Source organism: Sardina pilchardus, chromosome 3 (genome assembly GCF_963854185.1).
Source record: "Sardina pilchardus chromosome 3, fSarPil1.1, whole genome shotgun sequence".
NCBI lineage: Eukaryota > Metazoa > Chordata > Actinopteri > Clupeiformes > Clupeidae > Sardina > Sardina pilchardus.
Genome location: NC_084996.1, coordinates 13,548,960 through 13,574,929, shown reverse-complemented (window position 1 = coordinate 13,574,929; position 25,970 = coordinate 13,548,960). Strand labels below are relative to the sequence as shown.

The 25,970-nt window shown below is 43.0% G+C and overlaps 3 protein-coding genes across 5 annotated transcripts; 1 reads left to right on the top strand and 2 right to left on the bottom strand.

The window, feature by feature from the left end:
- Positions 1–507: 507 nt before the first annotated feature.
- Positions 508–9,449, bottom strand: LOC134076755 (probable ATP-dependent RNA helicase DDX17). The gene is made up of 14 exons (XM_062531961.1): positions 9,377–9,449; positions 9,029–9,092; positions 8,631–8,790; positions 8,311–8,407; positions 8,054–8,187; positions 7,877–7,942; positions 7,588–7,729; positions 7,232–7,392; positions 6,726–6,898; positions 6,383–6,493; positions 6,174–6,235; positions 5,921–5,980; positions 2,476–2,715; positions 508–1,657 (listed from the first exon to the last, which is right to left on the bottom strand). The coding sequence occupies exons 2-14, from the start codon at positions 9,082–9,084 to the stop codon at positions 1,047–1,049; spliced, it is 2,073 nt and encodes a 690-aa protein (XP_062387945.1). The 5' UTR covers positions 9,085–9,092; positions 9,377–9,449; the 3' UTR covers positions 508–1,046.
- Positions 9,450–9,980: 531 nt separating this feature from the next.
- LOC134076752 (exocyst complex component 7-like) lies at positions 9,981–19,543 on the top strand. Of its 2 annotated transcripts, none has more exons than XM_062531955.1 (20): positions 9,981–10,175; positions 10,308–10,373; positions 10,489–10,673; positions 10,798–10,903; positions 11,105–11,321; positions 11,654–11,857; positions 12,180–12,410; positions 13,232–13,438; positions 13,673–13,818; positions 14,311–14,466; positions 14,549–14,647; positions 14,766–14,828; positions 15,097–15,169; positions 15,318–15,371; positions 15,561–15,681; positions 17,033–17,128; positions 17,444–17,507; positions 17,611–17,652; positions 17,842–17,975; positions 19,455–19,543. In XM_062531955.1, exons 1-20 carry the CDS (start codon positions 10,119–10,121, stop codon positions 19,474–19,476), a joined length of 2,343 nt encoding a protein of 780 aa, XP_062387939.1. In that variant the 5' UTR covers positions 9,981–10,118; the 3' UTR covers positions 19,477–19,543. The 2 variants fall into 2 exon arrangements, with proteins under 2 accessions (XP_062387939.1, XP_062387938.1); XM_062531954.1 differs by lacking the exon at positions 19,455–19,543 and adding an exon at positions 18,951–19,168.
- LOC134076753 (5-hydroxytryptamine receptor 3A-like) lies at positions 18,876–24,291 on the bottom strand. 2 transcript variants are annotated; one of them, XM_062531956.1, is made up of 9 exons: positions 24,106–24,291; positions 22,857–23,002; positions 22,677–22,721; positions 21,850–21,956; positions 21,567–21,739; positions 21,133–21,251; positions 20,342–20,549; positions 19,869–20,003; positions 18,876–19,537 (listed from the first exon to the last, which is right to left on the bottom strand). In XM_062531956.1, the coding sequence occupies exons 1-9, from the start codon at positions 24,158–24,160 to the stop codon at positions 19,269–19,271; spliced, it is 1,257 nt and encodes a 418-aa protein (XP_062387940.1). In that variant the 5' UTR covers positions 24,161–24,291; the 3' UTR covers positions 18,876–19,268. The 2 variants fall into 2 exon arrangements, with proteins under 2 accessions (XP_062387940.1, XP_062387941.1); XM_062531957.1 differs by having other exon boundaries at positions 22,857–22,999.
- Positions 24,292–25,970: the final 1,679 nt, after the last annotated feature.

Sequence of the window (25,970 nt, the reverse complement as noted above, 5' to 3'; positions counted from 1 at the left end):
ATAAAAGTTAATTACTACAAAGCTTGATGGAAATCTTTATTTAAATTTGAAAAAAGTAGACACATAGCTTCTATAGGCTAACTCAAGATACAAAATGTAAGAACATAGTCAAAGTTGGTTACAAATTTGTTCTTGTTCTGAGATTTAACTGAAAAAGAGAGATCACCTTTAAAAAACTGCAGTATCCTCACTGTCCGAGGAAACGCTGAAAAATGCCTGACAGAATCCCAAGCAACTGCTAACTGAAACAGAATATGACTCTTATTATTTTGGTCAAAATGAAAAAGGATAATGAATTTTGCATTAGTACTTACATGTTACAGGTGAAATATTAATCTTGAAATGATCCCTAGCAATCAAGTCATTCTGGTTCAATACATCTCACCATCATCCAATTTAGAGTCAACTAATAAAACAAAAGAACAAAAAGACTGACTCCATGGAACAACAATACATAACAATATCACCTACACTGGTACATTCCTGGGACAAAAATAATGACCATACTCAGTTCAAAGGTTTCAAACCACTTTACCCAACAGTAGAGCCAAAAAAGGGAGGAAAGCATCACTAGACAAAATCTGACCAAACAGAAACAAAAATACAGTCAAAATACAAAATTAAGAAAAGAAAAACAGTTGGCGTCTGCTCACGATTTGACATTTCACTACTTTTTCTAAATAAACGTATATTAATACGCAACCTCTCCCGTTGACAATAGGGTCACTGAAACAAAGAAACGCTCTGAGTGTAATCTGCTGAGCTGGATAAATCATGATCAGGATGGAAGGAATCCGTATCTTTATGTACTGTAATAGTAGACTCAGAGACACAAGAACGTACGACTCTGTGAGACTATGCTATCTCCTCTGGATCACTGTTATCTACTTCACGGTTCTGCACTGTGGGCTCTCAGATACATTTCAAGGTAGGGGAGAGATGCAAAACAGGGACATGGTGGAATGTCAACACATTCTAACCCGCCAGACACCCCAATAATCACAGCTTAACTGAACGCCTCACTCCAAGTAACCGGCAAACATCATTTACTTCCTTGATGGGGGCGGGGGTGGTGGCGGTGCAAACTGGTAGGGTCCACCCTGACCCATGAAGCCCATCATCGGCTGAGTGGGAGAGAACTGCTGGGCCATGAGGGGCTGTGGCCCGGTGACCGGTGGCGGGGGGTTGCCCGACCTGGCCCCAATGTTCCCAAACTGACTCTGGGACTGGCCCGCCTGATCGGGCACAGTGCCTCCACTGGCCGCGCTGGCCCCTGCCGGAGCAGCGCTCCTGGAGTTGTACTGGCTGCCGCCACTGCTGCTGCCGTAACTGCTGTACTGGCTGCTGCTGCCGCCGCCGCCGCCGCCGCCGCTGTAGGAGTTGGAGCCAGAGCTGTAGCTGTCGCTGCCGCGCCCATCCCTGCCACCGCGCTCGCGGTAGGACGAGGAGGAGGAGGAGGAAGAGCGGTCACCCCCGTCACGTCTCCCGTCACGACTGAATCCGCCACTTGAACTGCCATTCCCACGGCTGTCCTTGCTGCTGCTGCTGCTGCCGCCACCGCCTCCCACCGAGCGCATGCGGCGGTCACACTCCTCCTGGTACATCAGGTTAGGGTTGTTGGAGTTGGAGCCGCTGCCACGGAAACGAGATCTCCCACCTGGAGAATGCGGTAAGGCAGGTGTGCATGACTGAGCGATCCAACAGATGATCTTAAAAGTACAATTGATAAGCCTAAAACAGACTCCGGTGTCTGTGCTATAAAGATCTAGCCTAGAAATCTAGACGCCCCGGGGGCAGTCTAGCAACTCTCCGTTTGATTTGGGAGCTCGGCTAAGGCAGAAACCACCGTACCAATCACATCGTATATAGAGTCGGTGGGCGGGCTTAACATAATGATGACTGACATGCGACCAGAAGTTGCGACCAGAAGTTGCGACGGTTACGCATCCTGCTACTTGAAAACAAGAAGATGATTCGTTTAGCGTTATCCTATTGCGTGGAGAGGGAATTTGAAAGACAACTGTTTATCTCACCCCTCCGATTGAGCCCTGCCTACGGTGAGTTCCCAGACCCTACATCTTGATGTGGGTCTGGCTGGTCAGGCTAATAAAGATCCTCAATTAGTTAAAATAAGCACTCTCTGAAGCAAGGAACATTATAACAGTTCTTGGCACCTCCAATGGCTATTCATTTCATGACATTATTTGTATTCCATAGTTTTTCTTAGTTGTATAGGTCACGTAGGCAGCGCCCCATCAAGTCATTACATTACATTACATTACATTTAGCAGACACTTTTGTCCAAAGTGACTGAATATGTCAACTATATCAGAAGGGATTACATTGTCCTGGAGCAACTTGGGGTCAAGTGCCTTGCTCAAGGGCACAACAGTGGAAGCCAGGAATTGAACTGACAATTTATAGGCTACTACACACCATCCCAGCTCCTTAACCGCTTAACATCACCCCACTCACCTCCTCCGCCGCCGCTCCCACGGCCAGAGTCCACCAGCTGGAGGAGTTTGGGGTTGATGGCCTGCCGGGCCTCCTCCAGCACGCGCACCAGCTCCCGGGCCTGGCGCAGGTTGCCGGGGGTGAAGAAGGTGTAGGCCGTGCCTTTGTTGGTGCTGCGGGCTGTGCGCCCGATGCGGTGGATGTAGTCTTCGGACGAGTTGGGATAGTCGTAGTTGATGACAAACTTGACATCCTCCACATCTTGGGGTGGGGAAAAGGGGGCGGGGGGAGGGGAAGCAGCAGGATGGTGGTAGGGTTTTCATTATGCAAAAGGGAAGGAAGATAAATAGATGAAATTAACATGAGCTACATTCATCATGGACTGATGTGCACTTTAAAAGATTGTGCTTCAGGCTATGGACCCACTAAATAATCACTGAAGTCTGGATTGAGAACTTATCAATAAATGTGGTTTGGACAGGATACATCAGGTCTGAACTTTACTTACCTCACAAACAGCTAAGTGAAAAAATGTCATATTTACTTGATGGAGAAGCTTGACTATTAATAAGCCTTGCCACAACTAATATGTCCATTAAACCATGAGCAAAATACTTCAAATCCTCAATACCAGTGTATTATGAGTTAGGAGAATGAGATTACTTTAAATGGTGAACGATCAAAGCATGGCAGAAATACCCTGAGACAGAGTTATTCATGGATAAGGCAGTTAATTTGGCTGTTTGAGATCTAGATCGCAAAGACCACCATCGCGATGTCTTAAAAACTAGTACTGTGTTTGGGTCAAAGTCAGGTAATTCACAGATGTTCAGAATCAGGATGGGACAAGAGTTCCACCAAGCAACTATTGATTTGGGAACGGCCAAGGTGGAAGACTGCTGTAGTGTTACACCTTGTCACCAGGTGGGGCCAAAGGATTGTTGGACAACACAAGTCTGTTTCTCATTACAACGGACAGAGGGCTCTGAAAGCACTGCTAGAGAGTCTCCACATACAACTTCTTTGGGGACAAAATGAACATTTCGAAGGTCAACGCACAGAATGGAATTTCAACGGGGTAGGAGGAGGGGGTTGAGGTACTTACCCTGGATAATTGAGGCTCCCTCTGGCCCCCAAGACCAGTCCTGGGCTGTTGGTAGGGGTTGGAGAGGTGTGGAGGTAGCATATACCCCCATGTTCGCACCCTTCCATTAAAACCCCACTCCACAACCCTGGACTGGAGAGGCAGGGCCAAACACTACTATCTTCCTTTCTCTCTCTCTCTCTCTTTTTATATTCCTCTCTCTCTCTTTCTTTCTCTCTCTCTCTCTCATTCCAAACATAAATCTGACTGCCATAAAGCTGCCGGGGTAAAATGTCAAAGCTGTGTTTGGGATTTTTAGCTCTCTATCCGACTAATAGTGAGGAGACATCAGAAAGAGGCCAATGGGGATCCATGTTCCAGACCCCCACCAGGCCCTTCCAGGCCAGGCAGAGTCTCCAGGAGCCCAGGTCTTTAGCGTTGAGTAACAAGAAACAGACAGTAGGCCATTAGTCCACGGTAAACCCAACCGTGTGACGGACTGCACAGAGCGTGACGGAGCAGAGCGTGGGGCTGTTTTTGTGATGAGGGACAGGGGAGGGGGGGGAAGGGACTCGGGGGGGGCGTTGGTTAATCTATCAAATGGAGATGAGTCATGGGTTTGGTTCTCTCCATTTCCCCCCCTGACACGGGGATTATCCAGGCATGACACACAAAAACACAAGGGGACATTCAGAACTGAAGAGTAAGGAGGATGACGGCGGAGGGTGTGGGTTTGTCACATGACTGACAAGATAGCATAAGAGAATTAGACAGAACAAAATGAAGTGCTCAGAGAAATACAAGAGAGCTGGATGGAGAGAGCGACAGACAAAGATGCAGCCAGGAGAGAGTGAGAAAGAGAGAGAGAGAGAGAGAGAGAAAGAGAGAGATGTCTCAATGGAGAGTGAAAATGACAGATAGAGAAAACAGGGAGGGTAAAATAACTGAAGAAGACAACGGGGTGGGCGCTAAGGAGATTGAGTGAACGGTAAAAAGAGCGGCTCCTTCAGGCCAGGACTCCTGCCGGCCAGGACCAGACATGACGCCCGCAGAGGGAGAGGCCAGCTCAGCACAGCCAGAGGCGAGGGTGGGGGTGTCGGCGAGGGAGCCGTGCAGTGGGAGGCCGCAGGGGGGCCGACCAGAGGGGGTGAGGGGCCTCCAGCGCGGCGACTGCTGGCTGCTCAGCTTGCCCGCTCTCTTGCTGTCTTCTCGTAACGCACCACCTCTGACTAAAACGACTACGCCTCACTGGGACGATGCAGGAATGTCAATGGCTTGTGTCTTAGCGTAAGGGGACCCTCAAAACCACTATGCCTGACTGTTACTACACTGAAGTAAGGTATGTGCCCAAATAGGAACCTACTGGAATACCTCCTGGCTAATTAAACTTGAAGGGGGATGGCCGACTACTTGACTGAAGAATTTCTGCTAGATAAAAATCTAATTTGCTGACACATACACACACACTATGACTGCACAAGTTCTACTTCCTTTGGCAATGGTGCGTTACCTTCATAGCAAGGTGCTGGCCAAGCTGGAGGGAGGTCACCCGCCTCCATGCCCCCTCTCTCTGCCCTCTCAGCTGACCGGCCCACCACACCCCAGCTCTCAAAATTTGGAATCCCAGCAGCGTCCCTTTCTCCCCCCCAAGGGGTCCCAGGCAGTCAGCCCCCTGGAGGGGGGGAGAGTTGACAGGAGCGCGTTTGGTTCTGGGTGGGGGGAGGGTTTTTTCGGTGAGATGGCTGTTTTCAGGGATAGCTAAAATCAGGCCGTCTCTCTCCCCTGTTTTCGCTCGGCAATTCTGGCTTCGATTTGTCATGCCTAGGTCCGGCCGCAGGCTCCCATGGGCCTGTGCGCTTCTAGTGCCGGAAGAGAGACTTGGAAACAAAATAAAGAAACAAACAAACAAAAAAATGAACACAGAAACAAAAATAGGTTAAAAATCTACAAAAGGCATCTTTCTCTGCACCCCTTGTCTAACTTTGCTCATTTGGTGGCTGAAGTTAGCTAACGTATCCCACTCTACACCCACTTACACTTCAGTGCCACGATTATTCTATACTCTTCAGCTTGAATGGAGCAATGGCATCCTTACAGTAGAGCAACATCAAGAAGTGGAATCTAATCTGACTCTAACCTATTCAATAGACAGCAAAGCCAAAATCAAGAACATCACGCAATCATGTCTTAAGTTCCAGTAACTAAGCAAACAGGTTTATACCACTCCACGCTGAAGCAAAAAAAGGATGTGCTATCGTAACATGCAAGGAGATAACATATCAGTTTACACCAGGTACAGGCAAGTACCTATAGATGCTTTCGTGTACAATACATATACACGTATTGTGGTATGTAATCACAGAATCAATACTCAAGACATACCCAAACCACGAGAGGCCACGTCAGTCGCAATGAGAATGGGGGCTTTTCCACTGCGAAATTCTGACAAAAACAGACAATACACACGCCACTATGTCAACACTACAGCAGAACTCTGTTGGAATAAATATTATAACACTAAATAAACACTTTTATTCCAGATTAATGAAGCATGATGCACACATTAAGTAGTCATTTAAGTAACAAAGGTAGCATTCCATTTGTTCCATTGGCAGACGCTCAACACAATCCCTACCTGAGAGCACCCAGTCTCTTTCAGGCTGACTCTTGTCACCATGGATGCACATAGCAGGCCATCTGGGGAGAAGAAATTGAACGCTGTATGAATCTCATGCACGCTGTGTTTGTCCCGAGGTCCTGCTGAGGCCAAAGTATTTACGTCCAAAAGGCGTCCAATTAGGGGAGAGATGCAGCACAGAGCCGGCAGTTGAGATTCTGACTCACCCATCTCGCCTCATGCGCCGTGTCAAATCGTCACATCGTTTCTTGGTCTCCACAAAGATGATGGTCTTGTTTTCTTTCTCTGCCATTATCTCTTCCATCAGCTGAAGCAATCTGTTGGGATTTTGTGGAGATAAAAAGAAGAGATCATTCTCATTATTATCGAACATCGCTGAGCACACACAGTGCACCACACATACATGCATGCACGCACACATGCACGCGCACACACACACACACACACACACACACACACACACACACACACACACACACACACACACACACACACAGAAATAAAGCTAATAAAGATGATGTACTAGATCAAGGCTTAGAGGTGACTTACTTGCTGTCCTTCTCGCTGTCCATACAGACGTCAACAATCTGCAGGATGTTGTGATTGGCGCTGAGCTCCAGGGCACCTACGTTGATCTGCACGTTGTCCCGCAGGAAGTCCTCCGCCAGCTGACGCACCTCCTTCGGCCAGGTGGCACTCCACATGAGGGTCTGTCTGTCAGGCTGAGAGCCAACAAGACAAAATGTTTTATTTGGCTGGCTGATAAATCAGGCCAATTTTTGCCTTTTTTTTCGAGAACTGAAAACATCTGCCAATGACTGGGCATATTTAACACATCTGCGGGCAGCCCTTCAATATATGGCCACAAGATTGAGCGCAACATAATACAATGGTCGTTTTCTCAGTCAAGAAGGTACTGACTTAAAAAATGATCCCATTTCTACTATATAAAAGACCCAATTAAAATAGAAATTCATCTTCCTAGCGGTGAAATACTCCTTTAAATTTTCTCTGTGACGGTAAACAACATAGTTATAGATTTAGTTTCATCTTACCCTTATCTGATCAACAATCTTGCGGATCTGGGGCTCGAAACCCATATCCAGCATTCTGTCGGCCTCATCCAGCACCAGGTAGGTGCAGCGACGCAGGTTTGTCTTGCCCACCTCCAAAAAGTCAATCAGTCGGCCTGGCGTGGCAATGCATATCTCCACCCCTGAGGACAGAGCCAGAACAAAAGGGTCCATCAGGGTTTAGAGACTGTACCAGTAAGTATGTACCTTCCTTTCTTCCTACACCTTATAAGCCAAGGGAAAAGACACCTAAGCACTAGGGTGAAATGTATTTTAACTGTACAGAATTCCCTGATCTGTGTTATATAGGTTACAGTATATCAGCTGAGACGAATCACCTCTCTCCAGATCGCGAATCTGTGGGCCCTTGGGTGCTCCTCCATATACACAAGTGCTCTTGATGCGTGAGGATTTGCCATAATCATAAGCCACCTGCTGGACCTGCTGAGCCAACTCACGAGTTGGGGCCAGTACCAAACACTGCAGAGTAACAGAAGAGGAGAGTTTAGACAAAAAAGCGCATAAAAAAAAATCTAAAAGACCATTTCAATTATAGAGTTATTATATTTTGATGAGGCAAACAATATTCTATTACACAACAATATTCCATTTCCACAGAAGACTTACAATAGGTCCATCTCCACGTTCCAGATAAGGCTGGTGGTTGATGTGTACAATGGCAGGGAGAAGATACTGAGGGACAAATGAAAACAATCTTTTATTGATTTGCCATGTTACCTGCCTTCATATTCCATGAATTACTCTAATTGAATGGGGCATTTAAAATCATTCTTCTTTACTCACTGCGAGAGTCTTCCCTGAGCCAGTCTGTGCAATGCCCACCATGTCCCTACCACTGAGAGCCAATGGAAAGCCCTGGGCCTGGATGGGAGTGGGCTCTTTGAAGTTCTGCTGCATCAGGACATCCATTACATATTCTGCAGAAAGTAATCACACATTTTGGCTCATGATACTTTTACATACATTTAAGGCGAATCTCTATACAACTGAGTATGTCTTTTGTTTCATTGAACTGAAATATGTGTCTGCAGTGTACATACGTGGGAACTGGGCCTGTTGGAAGCTGAGGACAGGTTTGGGGCAGCCCGAGCCTCTTACAGTGATCTCTTTCTTCCTGCGGAATTCCTCAAGCTCATACTACAATCAAGAAGCAATATTTTGTTAATTTACTGGAGGAATTACAAATACAGATCAGAGGCCGAATCAGAAACGTAAAAGCTTACAAGTTAAAAAGTACCAAGACCAATTTTCATTATTCTACACAGGGTTACTTACAGTTGTACTAAAGCCACTGAATAGCAGACTTTTTTGTCATATAACAACGTTTGGTCCCAGACAACGTGTAGAAATGCAAGGGTACCTGGCTCATTCGTTGGACTTCAGGATTCTCTGTGTAAAAATTCTTTTCAAACTTTGGAAGTTCATCCAAATCCCATTTCTTTTTACGAAGACGTTCACCTGGATTGCCGAATTTCTTTGACCCTGGAGGTGAGCGTCCACGGCTAGAGCCAAAGCGCGGCCTTCCAGATAAGAAATCGATAATCAGATTTAATTAAGTTGTCTGCTGGATATAGGTCAATTGTTCAAATCAAAACGACATCATTGTATGGATAGAATCAATGCCTTCCCATACCAAGCTAGATATTAGCCTGCTACGCACATCAAGCCGAAAGGTTTCAAACATAAACAGTTAAGCAAGCCCCAAATCAAACAAGTTTAGTTGGTGTTGGCTGACCACCTTTTGCTTAACGTACTCACCCCCTGTCGCGTCCTCGGTCTCGGTCCCTGTCTCCATACGATGATCCACCTCTCATTCTGCTGCCTTCGTAATATCAAATTCGTTTGAGAAACGTATATCTTCACTACAAAAACCTACGGACAATGCTCGAATGGATTGACACCACGTATTTATGATGAACAGTGGCTTACTAGACGTGACAATATTTCCCTTTATTGTCAGCTAACTACCGTTAGCTTTAGCAAAGTCCAACCTGTCGACCAAGGCCGAGAGCCGTTTCAATAACGCCGTTAGAATGGGGAAAAAAATAATGACGGACACCAAATAATGTTACTTAATCTTAAACAAGCTCTAAGCAATGTTATTACCATGCAACTGAAAGGTACAGGATTTACTATTCACGTTTGTTCTGATGTCTCCCTGCTCCCAGCCAGCCCAACTCTGCAAGACAAAAAATGGCGTTGTTGTTGTAGTTCTTCTGCATCACCACTAAGCGAATAGGGCGCTAGACCCATGAGCTCACAACCGCCACCTGGAGTTTGGAAGGTGATGATGATACACGGACAACTTTTCAGGCCCTTCTCGACAGAACCATAAAACACCCGGCAGAGATGCCATCACGATTAATTTGAACGAATTAATTTGAAATTAATTTAATTATAACGTTAAAAGTGTTAAGGCTTGCATACTATCCGCTCCATAATTCCCTCATAGTTTTCTTTTTTAAAAGAAAAAGTAACATTTTCTTTTACAAAATAGTAAAAGTTTAACTTATGGATTGTTTTAACTACTGAAAGCCTGACTACATAGCTGCTACACTTTCTATATTTCAGCCAACTTAGCCATCTGTTTAGCATATTGCTTTCACCGAATTCATTCCATCAATTTATTTAATCTTCACTTATCTTGACATCTTTTGTAATAGTCAGATGTGCAAAGTAGGAAATAGGAACTTGTAGTTGCAGGAAATAGTTTATTCACCCCGATTAGTGCCACAACCAGAACCCCAAAACTTCACTGCTTAGTGTAGATTTCTAGGCTAACTCAAAACGACTAGATGAACACTTTTTTGCCACCATCAGGACCACGGCTCAATTTTCAGGAGGCACAATGACCAACAAATACAAGACGAAACGTGTAGAAGAAATTGAGAGAAGTCTTAAACAGGTTTGTCATATTTAACCATAGAGTATTTAACTAACTCATGTTAGCCTTTTTTTACTTTAGCTTCTAGCCAGTAGCCTATAGCTAAATTAGCTGCAAGGTAACGTCAGTTAAGTTACCTATTTTTTTGTTTAGGATACTGCATTACTCTTTTTCATCAATGATGTCATGGAACGGAATGTACAACTCAACATGAGGATGGTGATGATATTCCCCTTTTACCTAGATTAATAATCAATTTTATTGTAATGATGCAATTCCATTGAATGGTGTTAGTCATAGTACTGAACCTGCCAAATATGTTGACGTTTGTCAGGAGTCCATCTTCTCTTCACTATATGGTAAACTGGAGAGCCTGGAGCATGGAATCATGCCAATGTATGAGGAAGCACAGAGGTTAAAACAGCTGGAGCTTAACACAGACCTAACCCTGGCACAGCTAGATCATGTAATTTCTCATTACAATGTCAGAGAGACCACAGCATGGATCATTAGTCAAGGGTAAAAAGTGATTTCGTTGTATCTTAAATGTATGTTTAGGCCTACAGTAATTTATTTGAACTTTATGACTTGCCAGCCTAATGTTGTAGAAAGCAATTACATATGCTTGTCTTCTGTCATGTAGTCCCACAGGACGACTGGAAGAATATCTTGACTGTTTAGACCAGATCAAGACAGCCATGGAGTATTTTCAGGAAGTTATCCCTGAGGGTCCTGAGTTAAAAGCACTGGTAACATTCATTTACTCAGTTATTCTGCCAGCGCATTTCATGATATTAAATGCTTTTAGGAACAAAAATGAGAAGAACCCATTGGCAATGCAATTGACGACATGATTGTTTTTATTATTATACATATGAAATGTATTGGAACTTCCCACTGTAGCTACATGATAATTGATAACCTTATGATTTGTATGACCTGTCAAACAGAGACAGACCAAGAATTCAGCCAAAGCGCAGCTGTGGTGTGAATTCAAGAGGTTGTTGCTAAAGTGCAGTGACCCTGCCTCTCCAACTGACATCCTGAATCTGATAGAAGAAGAGGAGGTGTTGGGCACTCAGAAAGAGGATGTGGGCATCCCCAGTATTCTGCTGCAGGACATGGTGTTAATCTCCACCTGGTTTGTGGAGGACTGCTCCAGCTTTGGTAATGGGCAACTCAATGTCCTACTCTACTGCACTAGATTTCATTGATCAATAGAAAGTGACATGACATTGAGTGTTTTAAACATTTTTAAAGATAGCTACAATAATTATTATTCAGGCTATCCAGCATTGGGAGATGGGGGTGAGACTTTTTCCACCATATTGATTTTTATTTTTTTTTGCAGCGTACCCACCCACCAAGAACACGAGGAGTTGTTAATATGTTAGAGAGGATTTTAAGGATGTTAAAAGAGGATTGTGGTGGTGGTAGGAGGGGTTCGAACAACCCTACATCCTTGTTAGTTTACCGTATTTCATATGTGTTTTGTCCAGATTGCTGGCTAGAGGACATGGACAATGCTGACGAGGCTTCCATGTTGAACGGTGGGAAAAAATTGAAAACTAGGTCACTAGACCGAGACACTTGGAGAAGTCCCCACAAGAGGAGAACAGCATCATGGTTAATCAACAAGATGAGGATCCGCTCACTGGACCGACCCTCAAACCTGGGGCCCCTACCACGCCCCAAGGAAGACTGTCAGTGCCAAGTCAAGTGAAACATACATGAGAGATAGCATTCACCTGTTTTCATAGTGTATTGAAAGTATATTTGTCATAAATGCCTGCGTTCGTAAAATCCATTATCTTGTCTACTGCAGCATAATTTTATAATTAATCTCTAAGAATATGAAACTGTTTGCTGTAGGTAAAATAGTTTGAAATACTAATATGTGGTAAGTTTGAACTATTGAATTTTGAACTATTTTGTGGCTAGTATTAGGTCATTCAAGTTTACAAAAAGCAATGGTATGTTCTCCAAATATACTATTTCATTCTCCTCTCTCTATGTGCCCATTAGCTAAATCCCGTGAACTGCCAGACATCATTGAAGAGGAGAGTCCGCTTACTTTGTCAAACAGTCAGAGCAGACTGAAGACACGGTCTCTTGATCGCTTGATATCACCAAACACTTTCAAAGCACCTTTTCCTGGAAGCCCCTTCACAAGGAAGACCGTGTCATGGGGGATAGGCAAAAAGAAGACCCGCTCACTAGAGCGACACCCAAGTTTCGAGCCTGTGCGAGTAGTCAGTGAGTATGATAGAGGGAGAGTCATTTATCTGTCTAGTTATCTAGCTACTGTAGCTAGCCAGCTATCCATCTGTTATCCACCCAACAAGGCAAGTCATTGCTTTAAGTTCTTTGGTGCTGTATACTCTATTTATACTGGATGATTTGGAGAATGGAGGTTTTTGTGTGTGTGTATAATATATACATGTATACAAGCACCTGTAGTCATAGGCACCTGTTGAATTTGTTGTTTTAACAATATTTTAATGACATACATGTCTGTGTGTGTGTGTTTCTCATTCTCGTTCAAGAATACAAACAGAAGATGCAAAAGATAATAAAAAGCACAAAAAATTAAAAATATGTACTCTCAACTCAACAGTTTTTGACTCAGGCTAGGCAGGCAAGAGATAGTGACACAGCTGGAAGCGCTCATAATTCAGTTAAAATGGGAAAGGCATAGTCAAAGGTATATATTCAAAAAGTCTTCAACAGTGTCAGGTGTTCCCGCATGGTGGCTTGGTGAGATGCTCTTCTTGACCCCATCACAGCTGGATCTCAGCTTCTGCTGGGTTTAGCATGCCCTTCAGTGGGGAATGACAGCTCCATCAACAGCTTCCCCTTTGCGAGATTAGTCATTGGTCCTGCTAAAAAGAACAAACTCAGTGGTTGCCGGATACCAAAATTGGACTGGAACCAGAACAAAAACATTTTATGTTCAGAAATACGGTGTACATATTTCCACTGTATTCTGGTTATATTCTAATAAAGGGAGTGAGAAATAGATATATGACCATTATAAATAAGATTTCTTCTGATATTGTGCTCTCTTTTATACGCAGACATCTTTACTGCATATTCCAAGGCACGATCATGTCGCTTGCACCACTCTCTCAAGGATTTCAAAGATCACTTGCGCAAGAGAAGTGTTTCCTCCACAAGCCTGCTCTCCTTGTCTTCCTCCTCCTCCTCATATTCCTTGTCATCGTCTTCGTCTTCCTCACTCAGCTCCTTCAGGGGCAGCCTTGCGAGGATCTTCAAGAGACGAGGTCAGACTGAACTTCTGATGTTTTGATAGTTTCAACAATTGATTCCAATGACTGCATTCTTATAGTATAGTTCAGTATAGCACAGATATCCATGCTATGCTATGACTGCAAGAAAAATGTCAAACGTTGTCTAACACCTGTCTTACTATCTATATGATAATTTAAGGGATATGTCATATGTCTCGTTGAAACTCAAGGCTCTGTGTTCTTATGTCTTTTCCTGCTATCTAAAAGGGAAGGATGGCTGGTGTGACATCAACATTGATTGCTACAGTCAGTGCCTCAAGGCCTTCAGTCTGCTGGCCAGTGTGGAGTTCTCTGCCCTTTCCAGAGTCTTTCCTCAGATTCACTGGAAGAAGACCTTTGACCCGCTGGTGCAGGTTAGATGATAGGCAAGGTGGCTGGAAGGAGGAAAAACGTGCTTGTCATAGATTATGTTTGTATCGTAGAAATTTGAAGTGTTGAGTTAAGGTGATAATTTGGGGCAATGTTGCTGGGCTACCACATAATCTAAGTCCCATTGATATTGGGCAACATTTGTTTTCAGAAGTCAAATTGTCACTTTTTGGTCATTAACATTAAGTTAAATTTAGGAGAATGTTACTGCATGAAGCCCATTGATCTCATCATTCTGAAAGAATTACTGAATTGCTTTAAGCTTCCAACAGCCTTTCTTTAGGTTATGATACATACTGGTATTCCTTCTCTCTAACTACATTCTACAGCCTTCATCTATCTGTCTGTCTGAGGTGGACAGGTAGACCCAATACATGGTTGGATTTTTACTTTTTGAACCTGGACTTTTCCACCCCCGCTGTCTGTGTGTCAGTCTGTCAGTCCCTCCATCTATCCATTTGCTCCCCTCCCCACAGGAAGCTTTAGATGTGCTGATTGAGGAAGGGGAGTACATCGTCTATGTTGTGCGCAATGCCGTGAATGCCTACCATGTTTATGATGCCCTGCTGACAGTCCTCCGTGCCCTTAACACCCTCAGGGCTGCACAGTCAAGCATCAGCAAGGTGCTGGAGGTGAGCAGTCCATTTGCAGTAATAAGAATGTGTTTTCAGTTCAATCGGGATTGTCTCTCAGTTTCTAATCATGTGATTATAGCACACAACCAACAAAACCAAGGACAAGTTGCCCAATCTCATTGAGTCCATGGGAACGTTTGCGCGGCAAGCTTTGGACAAGTATCCCAGTGGAATTATGGTATGTTGCCCTGAGTGTCTGGGTTGCTGTTGAGAGTAGGTTCAACACTTTACATTCTACACTTACATTGAAAACATGAAGCACATATTATGAAATCAGTGAATAATGTTATTTATAGGAAGAATGGAGTAAGAAAAGAAAGATGCCAGTGGATGGGACAGTTCATGAGCTGACCAGCAATGTAAGCTGAGTGCTTTGTTATTACAAAACCTTTCATCTGAGATGAACTTTTTACTGTAACATTAGTGAGGTGGTTTGAGATGTGCACTAAGATCTCCTATTCATGGGTTTTATCAGGTCCCTTTCTACAGGTGTATAAAAACAAGCACCTTGATTATCATTGCAGACTGCATGGTGGCTTAATTAATACACCTGTGGAAAGGGTGGTATCAGTGTAGTGAGTTGAGGATATGCATGTGTGTCAGCTTGGGTCTTCTCACTGTTCCCAGGTCGTTCTCTTTCTAAGCCAGCTGGTTCAGTTGAGGTCAACAGCAGAGCTTTTTCGGGTTCCAGCTTCCAGGGGTAGGTTTACTGTACTTTGTGTATCATCTGAACAATTGACATGCTTCAGTTAGGGAAGCAGCATGAAAGCCAAAGGGTTTTTTTAGAATATCAGTTGTTGTCAGTGTGAGTTGAATATATTTGTTGTTGTTGTTGTTGTATTTTGCAGAACCAGGCAGTGAGACCCCAGATGATGATATCACATGTCTGAGACCATTCATTTGTATGTGTATTGGTCTTGGGAGTTTTTTACATTGACTGTAAATCTCAAAGAGTGCATTTTTAGCTTTCAGGCTGAGTTAAAAAAAAATTTAAAAAAAAACTACACCCTCTCTCTCTCTCTCTCTCTCTCTCTCTCTCTTTCTTTCTCTCTCTCTCTCTCTCTCTCTCCCTCCCTCCCTCCGCTCTTCAGCTGAGGTGCTCGAGCAGATCTTCCTGTGTCTGCAGAGCATGGCCACTACATACGATGACCCTTCCTTAAGGGCCATCTTCCTGTTCAACAACTACAACTTCATCCACAAATCTTTTTCGAGGTAATAATAATAGGTGTAATAATGATAATTATAATAATATATAATATGATAATAATAACAAGTTTATACTTGTTTACTCGCTTTACAAATAGTGTCCCACTGACATTCGTTTGCATGTGTTTGAAATATGCATGTCTTTGGAATGGTTGTATAATAGTATTTGACATAATAAACACAAGGCTTGTCATTGTCAGAGGAAAGGACTATGGATAGTGCCATAGTCATTCACATCTCTCTGACATTACAGTAACATCAGTTGAATCATTCGGATTTGATTCAATGACAATGATTTAGAATGACCACAGGAAAAAAATATCTGGTGGGCTACTGATGAAAACTAAGAACAATGGTTCTGTGCCATCCTTGTGGGGCTACATGCCCACCAAGTTTTGTGCAGCCCAGACTTTCAGGTTCCAGGGAATTGTTGACACAAATGTACTGAAAAATCTGGAAGAAAAAAAACGCACTAAACCTATATGACCACTGCTTCGCTAGCACAGCGGTCATAATGAATGGGCTGAACATAAAAAACAACATGTCTGAATGTGACTACTGGCTATTGTGAATAATGAACTTGGTCACATGCCAATTTCATTGGCCATGGAGTGAGCAATAGTTTAAAGAGACCCTATGCAACATTTTCATAGTCATGAAATCGCTTAGAAATCGTTGTTTTGCTTGACTGACCAGTTTTACTGAAAACAGTAAGATTTCCTCCCGCCCCCAGTGTCCCTATCCGCTATTGCAGCCTTGCAGTTTGTCCAGGGAGCGATCGCTCCTTGTTTACATCTGGAAGTCTGAGACGCGTGAGGAACGAGAAGAACCACGCTTGCAATTTATATGTATAGCCTATATATATAAATTTACACGCTAAAGCTGTAGGGGAAGCTCTGCAGAGAAATATGCAAGCATAAAACGAGCGAAAACGAAAAGCGAAAGCGAAACCGGAGATGAAATCGTCAATCCTGCATAGTTTCTCTTTAATTTTGTCAATGAAAAAGTAATAATAGATCTTAATTTGATAAATTGGTTGATTCTTCCAGTACAGCAGTGTTGGTTCCTCCTGTAATATTCCAGTGTGATGTGTTTTCACAGTGACATTTCAACCCATCAAATAGAGAACACTGCTGCAGGAGACCTCGTTCCCTGACATAGGGAGGCGAAAAAACGCAGCAATCAAACGTGCTCCACGAACTTATATGATAGTTGAAAGTGCATATAGTTGTGTGTGTGTGTAAATGTAATTGGCACAACAGGAGGTGGTATTTATTTTTAATTGTGTAAAAAAAAAGGGACTCGGAGTGTGCAGTGGCCTTTAGTGGTGCATCTCAATAGCTTAGTGTGTCCCCAGGGCTCAGCTGAGAGGGCTGTGGGAGGAAGGCGCTGATGCACCGCAGGCTGTGTGGGAGAGGAGGATGGAGGAGCAGAAGCAGAAATATCTCCAAAGGTGACAGGCCAGGACAAACAGAGACTGGCAAAGAACAGTGGACAGGAGAGCATGTGTCTGTCCACCCTGCTGCAGTTTTCATTTTGATCAAAGGGACGATTGATGTGTGCATGTTTCTCTCTCTCTCTCTCTCTCTCTCTCTCTCTGTGTGTGTGTGTGTGTGTGAGAGAGAGTGATTGAGTGAGTGAGTAAGTATGTGTACTGTATGTATCTATTCAATGTGTGTGAGTGTTTGTGTGTGTGTGTGTGTGTGTGTGTGTGTGTGTGTGTGTGTGTGCATTTAAGTGTGTACATCAATAGTTGTCTACGTTACAGCTGGTTGGCGGTTATTGAGCACCTGAAGGATGAAGGGATTCCTCCTGCACAGCCAGGCTCTGAGGTAAACGTTTGGAAGTTGTTGTGTTGTGTGTTGAGTGAATATACACACAGCATAACTCTGTAGATGTGATTGTTTTTCTTGACTCTCATGACTTCTCTTTCAGCCAACAGAAAAGGAGTGTCGCTTGATCAAAGGAAAATTTAAGGTACAAAGAACACTGTAGGCTTGCAAATTCCTTCTTCTGTGATTGATACTAACACAATTTTTAGCATCAAACTTTCAAAGAGGACACTAAATTACACAGTGTAATTTCCATGCGGTTACAAGCACCAGTGATATGCATCAGATGCCAAATGTGGTTAACTGTTTTTTGTATGACTCCCCTGTTGTTAAGAGTTTTAACAGCAGCCTAGAGGAGCTGCTCGGGACACAGAGGGAGTGGGCCATCCCTGACCCAGACCAGAGAGAGGCTCTCTCCAGGGGCCAGGTCTATGTGGTGGGACAGGCCTACAGGGCCTTTCTGCAGAGGTGAGCTCCAGTCATTGCAGCACACTTGTAGCGATCTCCTACTCCATCCCCTACTTTTGTGTATGTAAATGAGTGTGTGCATAGTGTTTGTTTGTTTTTATGTATGTGTGTGTGTGTAGCTGATATGGCCCCCCATAAATAGAATTCTGTGAAACTTGGCATTCAGAAGGTGTCATAATGATCCTACACTTCAAATTTCGTGCAGGCGATTACAACGCCTCGTTTTTGCCTTCTTATTTTAACTAGGTGGTGCTATACCTCAAATGAGCAGATTTGGAATGGGTTGAAATGGCCCCTTGAGACCAATATACGAAAAAAAGTTGGTCATACTAGGCCCTAAGGTTCTAGTATATATTACGGAGATATTCACAGCAAACTGTGTCCGCCCTACCCTCCTTTCGTTAAGCCCGGTCTTTCAGTGTCTCAGGCATTGTGAACGCAAAATTACGGAAAAAAAAGCAAAATAAATAAATAAAAGAAATAAAAATCCGGAAGAAAAAACCCCAAACCTATATGGCTGCAGTGGTCAACCAGTCAAGACCAAACCGACAAAACTGGGTGATAGTTATACTGGTTCCATAACTCTTTTCCTTTAATGTAGCCAGTGATTACATGATTCTGGACAGACTACAGAGATATCCTTATACAATATAATTTTATTGGAACAGAGACATCTAGACGTTCAAAACCAACAAGTGTAGCTACAGCAAAGCTGATTGTAGGACTCTCATGTTGAATAGAAGATTTAGAATGGACCATATTTAAAAATGTGTGGGACATTTTTAGTTCAAAGCATTCAAAAATAACCTCTGAGTGCAGTACAGGATGTTATGATGTGTTCAAGAGAACTTGTGACAACTCAGAATACACACAGTTCCTTTAATATACATCTTTGTTTAAAAAAAAAAAAGTGAAGATGAGAATCAGAAGAAAATGGCTAACAAATGGTTTACAGATTGTCCCATCTTTATGCAGGTATGAGCAGGTTAACTTCACCAGACACCCACAGAAGTATAACAAGTACAGCCCTGAGGAACTGGATGAGATGATAGAGAGGTTCTTTGACAACCTAATCTGACTAGGGATCTGCTATCGAACTACATGGTGTTCACTGGCGTTCAGTAACTTTTCCTTTGCAGTGCTTTGCATGTTCTTTGATGAAATCTGCTAAATAAATATATCTCTATTTCAAAGCTGTCTCAAGGTCATTTTGTCAGGTATTCTGTCCTCGATACATGTCTGGAAAGCAAGTGCAGTGCATTGAAAAAGAGAAGAAAAAGAAAATACTATGGATCAGTCAAAATCAGTCCAGAAATCAAGGTTGTTCTCCTTGCAGATATCTTGTTGAATAGTGACCAGCATGGCGATCGTATAGCAAATACAGATACAAACGTACAGCACGAGGAAGGCCTGGTCACATTTCTCAGCAAATGCCTTAGTCTTATTCTCCGTGTGCTTCTTTTGCTGTTTGGTCTCCAGGAAACTCAACACCCTCTGGTGAAAAGTGCCCTCCACCTCGGACACCGTGTCCAGTGCCCCCTCACGACTGACCTCTTCATTACCTGTGTGAAGATGGTCGTTGTCACTCGGTTACTCATTCTGTTGTCGTCAGTTTGGTATGATTGGTGTGGTGAAGTTGTGTACAAGCAATATTGTCTCCATTGCCATTGGCATAGAGGTAAAATTCCAAGCTCTTCGATGTCGATGTCAATTTATTTGTATAGCACATTTAAAAAAAACAACAACAGTTGACCAAAGTGTAAGTAATTATGTGACCTTGACAGTGTTGTCAGTGTAATTGTTTGTGGTCTGTTCTTCAGACTGTAAAGATACATTATATGAATTCCCTGAGGCACACGTTAATGGTGGCATAAAAGACAGGCATGTTCTCACCCTTCTCCTGCTTGTTCTCAGTAGCCTTTCTACATCCGCACAGTAGGAAGACGTAGCCTGCTGACATGCGAGTGAGGAGCAGTGAGGACAGCATGCTCAACACCAGCAGGAGGAGGGAGATGAGGAAATGGTACCCTGTGAAGGACAAGACCATGTTGGAAAAAGGTATGAGAACACACACACACCACACACACACACACACACACACACACACACACACACACATACACACACACACACTCTCTCAGTTATTTGGACAAAAGAGCTCCCTTGGTTCTCCTGAACCATTCACAGATGCCACATGTTGGCATGACATACCCCACACCAGAAAAGACAACTTTAATTGTTAAATTATTATGATAAAAACCAGTATATGCTCTTCACCCCATATGTTTGTGAGTGTGATTTTGCCTAGAAGCCCAACTCTAAAGGTGGTCAGTTGAGTGGCATATGTAGCGTGCCATAAAACATACTAATCAAGGGGCTGCAGCTGCCGGAGTCAGGGAGCTGTTCCGTCAGCAGGACGAGGAACATGGTGAAGCTGAGGACCAGCGTGACTTTGAAGCCGTTGCGCTCCCCGCTCAGTGGCAGCATGCAGCTCATGATGTCGGCCACCAGGATGAGCACACTGGGCATGAGCAGGCCCACCACAGGGTTGAACGGACTGACCGTCAGCTCTACCTGCAGGACGCAAACAGAACGGTAGGATTCCAACTAAACAGTATGATTCGAACATAACAGTATCATTTTCTGACAAAACGGTATGATTCTAACAAAACAGGATTATTTTCTATCAAAACGGTATGATTCTAACAACACAGTATTATCAAAGATCCTTAAATATTATTTTCTAACAAAACGGTATGATTCTAACAATACAGTATGATTCGAACAAAAGAGCATTATTTTCTAACAAAACGGTATGATTCTAACAACACAGTATTATTTTCAAACAAAACGGTATGCTTCTAACTAAACGGTATGATTCTAACAAAGCGGTATGACTTTATAACGAAATGGTATGATTCTAACTAAACGGTATGATTTTCTAACAAAACAATACGAATGACAATCTATGGAGAGCATTCTAAGTGCATTGAGCAGCACAGGTCCTTCGCAATGACTGAAGTTGTATTCAGTTGTGTGGATGAAATTGCAACATTACCAGTCACTGGGAAGAGAGATGTGCAGATGAGTTTATGACTGTGCCAGTGCGTTTGTGGTGCATACAACAATGTTTGTGGTGCATAATATGCTCATTTACATAGAGATAGGTGCGGAAGCCGGAACCACTAAGATCCACTGATTTAGTAATCCATTCTGCAGCATTTCCACCGCTCCAGGTCAAACTGTTTTCGTCCATCAGCAGATACAGACCACAACCTGTAACCGACACGAGCATGAGATGAATTAAACAACTTTGAAGTCCCAAAGAAGCTTGTTCGTGGCAAACATTAGGGGTTGCAAGTGATGCTACTACAACTACAACAACAACAATTACCTTACTGCAGGCACTGACACTACTATTAGTAATGCCATCTCCATCAACAATGATACAATAATATCTGTCACGAAAGTTTCAAAAAGTGAAATAATATTAATAATAATATGGTAATGCTAATGTTAGTGTGATTCATGTCTGCAAAAGGTAATGTGGTCTGAGTAGTCATCTGCCTGGATAGTGAAGTCAGCGCCCACCCTCCTTATTTGTCCAGCCATTTAGGGGCACTGGGCAGTAGTCAGTGACGATGGGGTAGGTGAAGATATTGATGCTGCATTTCACCGTCGTGTACATGTTGATACTATATTCAACAAATCCGTCGCTATCCACCACCACGTCACCGCTGACAGGCGTGGTATTCACAGTCACTCTAAGAGAAATGTAAAACACGCTGATGAGTCCCCTGCTACCAGGTGTGTAATCTCTGATGGTGGATATTATCAACAAATATTTCTGTGTGTCTCGTGTAAGTGTACTCACGCATTGTCCACGCTGAGGACCGGGGTCCAAACCTTACTGGCTGGAAGAACCACAATAGAGAAGTTGTAGACGGTCTCATTCCACGAAAGATCAGGGTCATGCCATCTCTGTTCCCAGAATAAAAGTTATTCCTTTAATATGGAATGAACAGTATGATGAAATGTGGGAAACACAGGAGAAATAGGTCAAGTAGGTGCATGCACATCCCACCTCACTGGGGCCAGGTGGAGGACACAAAAAAATAGGGCTGTCAAAATGACTGATTCATTTAGATTAATTAATTTGAGATAAAATAATTGATTAAAAAAATTAATGCAGATTAATAGATGACCTTAGACCCGGAGCCATTCTAGTCAGTAACAATTAGACTGTAAAATGGGGAGACAAGAATGTGCTGCCTGGATCATTGATTGGCACATTTACTTAAAATAAAAACGGCCTGACGGTGTTAAAAAGAAAGTGTTGATTAAAACAAAGTCCTCTGCAATGTCTGCAGCACAGAATTTGCATATCACCGGAGTTTGTCAACTCTTAAGTACCACATTACTGCAAAGACATAGTGTTGACATTGCGATTTTGCGATTACATTTTATATGCGATTAATTTAGATTAATTAATCACAGAGTATGTAATTAATTAGATTAAAATGTTTAATCGATTGACAGCCCTACAAAAAATGTAACAGTTATAAAAGAAAGTAGATGTCCACACACTAGAGACTCCAAAACCGACAAGGTTTATTAAAAACCACATGCAACGTTTCGACCCACCAGGGTCTTCTTCAGGCATTCTTTCTTTTAAACACAGGAGAAAAACATTCAACCTACCAATTTCATAGTCAATCGACTGGAGACATGCATCTTTTTGGTGTCCTAAGTGTAAGTGGAATAAACAGATATAGAGATAAGTCATTTGAGCTGAAGTCAGTAATAATCCAGTGAAGTGGCACAAAGCACAACCTTTTTCTTTACAAGAGTGATAGTAAATATGAGCGTGATGACACTCACCACTGCTATGGTCTCATAACGGAGATTTGCTACAGTGACTTCAGTGTTACAGGAGGGTGACTGTGGCTGACTGACGATGTTCTTTGCTATCAGCTGAGATGCCCAACATCTCCTAGTGACACATGAGGTAGCATTGTCTTCTGCTGCTGATAAACGTGCAACACACATAGAATGGGAGAAATATGCTGTGAGTAGCAAAGCCTCTTCTGTTCTCCATTTACACCACTTCCTTAAAGGGACGCTTCACCGATTAGCATTAAGGTTTGTAGCTTTAGAAAACCAGTCATGTTTTTTGAATGGTCGTGCATCATTCCCTCAGTTTGCCTTGAGATGGGAGAGATACGGATTTCAATGAAACCCATGAATAGGACTTCCTGCTTTCAATGATGTAAAATGATGATTTTTACATCATTGAAAGCAGGAAGTCCAACATTGAAATCCGTATTTCTCCCATCTCAAGGCAAACTGAGGGAATGATGCACGACCATTCACATCCATTGCTCACATGGATGTGCCTATCACTGCCATGCAGATGATAGTCAACTGTCTTTCCCACCTGATAGCTACTGTTCTGCATCATAGATATTTCAGACAGGATGAAAGATTAACACTGAAGCTCTCTCCGAAACTGAGCTTCTGGTATTCCCAGCTAATACAGCTAGACCTTATCTCAGATCAGACCTTATCTAATACAATATGCCATACAATTTATTATACAGGCCATGGAGCTTTCCAAACTGAACTATTGAAATGCGTTGGTAACTGGCCTGCTTGTGTAGTGACTAGCTAGGCCATTACGGATGATTTAAAATGCAGCCGCACATCTAATTTCATGAACAAAAGAGGAAACATGTCACTCCTCTGTTAATTATTTTCCGTTGTCTTCCTATAGCAACCAGAATTGCATTGAAATCCCTTACTCTGGCCTATAGGACACTTACTGGATCTGCACCTCTCGATCTTAATTCCATGATCCAGCTCTATGTTCCCTCTTGCCCACGGTGATGAGTGATCCTCTGATGAGCATCTGAACAATTTACCTACGGCTCTTTGTTTTAGTTCTTAGTTCTTCAACTAAAGCCAACAATGTAGTGAGTGTAACATGAACAATAACAGCAATGCATTAAGCAAATATCACTTTTTGGTATCAGTGCACTTGCTCATACTCTTACTGTTATAGCAGTGCTATATTATTATGACACATGACACATTTGTTCTGTTTGCCATTTGCTCAAAGTAGTATTCTCACCTGAGACAGAGAGGCACAAGAGCAGTCCTCCGAGGATGTGACGCAAAGAGCCCATTTTCCTGTCCCCTCTAGTACATCAGCGGTTTGGCACAGTGACAGATGACTGCAAGTAGATGGAGGATGTTCCGGTTGCTGTTATCGTTCACCTCCACAGTTCAGCTGGATATAGTGCTGTGATGGGTTACAATGCGGGACTGTCAAGGGACGTAATGTGCTATGCCAGTGATTGTCCTGACACTTTTATAAGGCATCCCGGACAGACTACTCCATAGATCTCTGTGTGTACCGAGCAAACAATCACTCATGCACACGCGTCAAATTAACTCACAAACCTTCAAAAGCTATGCCATTGACATGCAAAGGTTACGGTTCATTACTTCTTTAAGCCTTAAACCTAATCTAATGCTTGCTGCTGTAAGGTTCCATTGTGAGCGTTATCGTTCAGTTAATTGTTTTTGTGCTCGTGTGCAGTTTCAGTACAGCAAGAGACACAGGGTGCCACGCGATGCAATGCAAACTCTGCCTCCCATTATTTGTTTACAAAGCCCTCTCTGCAGTTAGTTTGTTTAAGACATTTTATTTGATAAGGGAAAATTGCCGGACTGGTTGTCGGATCAGTGGGCTTATTTTGACAGCTTGATGAGGTTGAGTCAGAGTGCCAGCATTGGGTTACCCGCGGTGATCACAGAAAAGCAGGTTGTGAGAAATGGTCAATGAGGATGTGGTTGGGTATGTTCACCTGATCTGGCGTTGAATACTATGCCTTGAGCTTCAAAGAAATATGTGAAACTGGAGGCCTATTTGCTTCGGTCAGTTTGTGTTGCTGTTGATGTTTCAGTGTTACTTGAACTGTCTGTGTAATTTACCTGTAATTAAACAGTATTGAGGTAATTGGTCCATTGGTCAATCTTAGTGCTTTTATTGAAAAAGTAGGAAAATGCTTTTTGGTACAAAAGGTCTTGGAGATTCAAGCATTCTGGGTTTAATGCACTCCCAGTGCAGACTTATCCTTTATGTAAAAACAGTGCACTTAACCAAACTGGAAATCTATTGATTTTTGCTCCAATACACATTTTGTCCCAGCTTGTTGCTCTTTTGTTCATTGCTTTCTTGTATGTGAAGGAGGATTGAGCTTCACAAGGGCTGTCAAAACGAATGCCCCTGGACTCGTGTGCAACTGTAGTTGTGTCAGGTTTTATTTATCCACTCATGTTTCTCTGAACCTCAGTGAAAACTCTGTAATAAAGTGAACAGCAGCCAAGAATATTCTGCTATTGGTGCAAGTGATATTTTGGATAGGCCTTCTTTTTTCATTTTCAATCAGGTTTTACAATGTTTATTTATGTTTCTCAAGACGAGCCACTTGAGGGCAGTGTGTTCTCAGATCGTGAAAAACTACAACATATCATTGTTGAAGCCTATTCGCTGCCCTCACACCAGTTCCACAGGGTGTATCAGTCTGATCTGAGATGATCTCTTACAGTAGCTTTGTCCTGTCTTTTTTGCTTTGCATACCTTTTCGGAAGCACATTAAACACACTTAGCTCTTCGGAAAGAGTTAAGTTCTACCTGCCCCATGCCAGATAAGCGGTTGAAATTGGTGCCTGGGTTTTTTTGTGAATTGTAAATTTGCCTCAACAGTAAGGTCTCAGGTGGAGACGTTGTTTGCAAAGAGGTTCCAGGTTCTAGATTACAGCTTGTTTGTTAGATGTATTGCAGTAGAACGTGTAATGAGTCTGTTATCTCCTTGAGTGACTGGTCCCCATTGCAGAGATGTTGATGAATTTGAGTATTTGTTTTGATTTTATTATTACTCCTTATTACTTTGGAGACTCAAGTGGAAGGGCATGGGATGAGGCATGTGG

What these genes read in the sequence shown, in the direction of transcription:
- LOC134076755 (XM_062531961.1), bottom strand. Translation starts at nt 9,084, where the DNA reads ATGAGAGGTGGATCATCGTATGGAGACAGGGACCGAGACCGAGGACGC. An exon ending in CGTGGCCTCTCGTGGTTTGG is followed by an intron (nt 2,716 to 5,920) that starts GTATGTCTTGAG and finishes CCCCACCCCAAG; the next exon opens with ATGTGGAGGATGTCAAGTTT. An exon ending in TGGGAGCGGCGGCGGAGGAG is followed by an intron (nt 1,658 to 2,475) that starts GTGAGTGGGGTG and finishes CGCATTCTCCAG; the next exon opens with GTGGGAGATCTCGTTTCCGT.
- LOC134076752 (XM_062531954.1), top strand. Translation starts at nt 10,119, where the DNA reads ATGACCAACAAATACAAGACGAAACGTGTAGAAGAAATTGAGAGAAGT. An exon ending in ACCACGCCCCAAGGAAGACT is followed by an intron (nt 11,858 to 12,179) that starts GTCAGTGCCAAG and finishes TGTGCCCATTAG; the next exon opens with CTAAATCCCGTGAACTGCCA. An exon ending in GCATCAGCAAGGTGCTGGAG is followed by an intron (nt 14,467 to 14,548) that starts GTGAGCAGTCCA and finishes ATGTGATTATAG; the next exon opens with CACACAACCAACAAAACCAA.
- LOC134076753 (XM_062531956.1), bottom strand. Translation starts at nt 24,160, where the DNA reads ATGGGCTCTTTGCGTCACATCCTCGGAGGACTGCTCTTGTGCCTCTCT. An exon ending in CTTGTGCCTCTCTGTCTCAG is followed by an intron (nt 23,003 to 24,105) that starts GTGAGAATACTA and finishes CACGTTTATCAG; the next exon opens with CAGCAGAAGACAATGCTACC. An exon ending in GTCCTCAGCGTGGACAATGC is followed by an intron (nt 21,740 to 21,849) that starts GTGAGTACACTT and finishes CATTTCTCTTAG; the next exon opens with AGTGACTGTGAATACCACGC.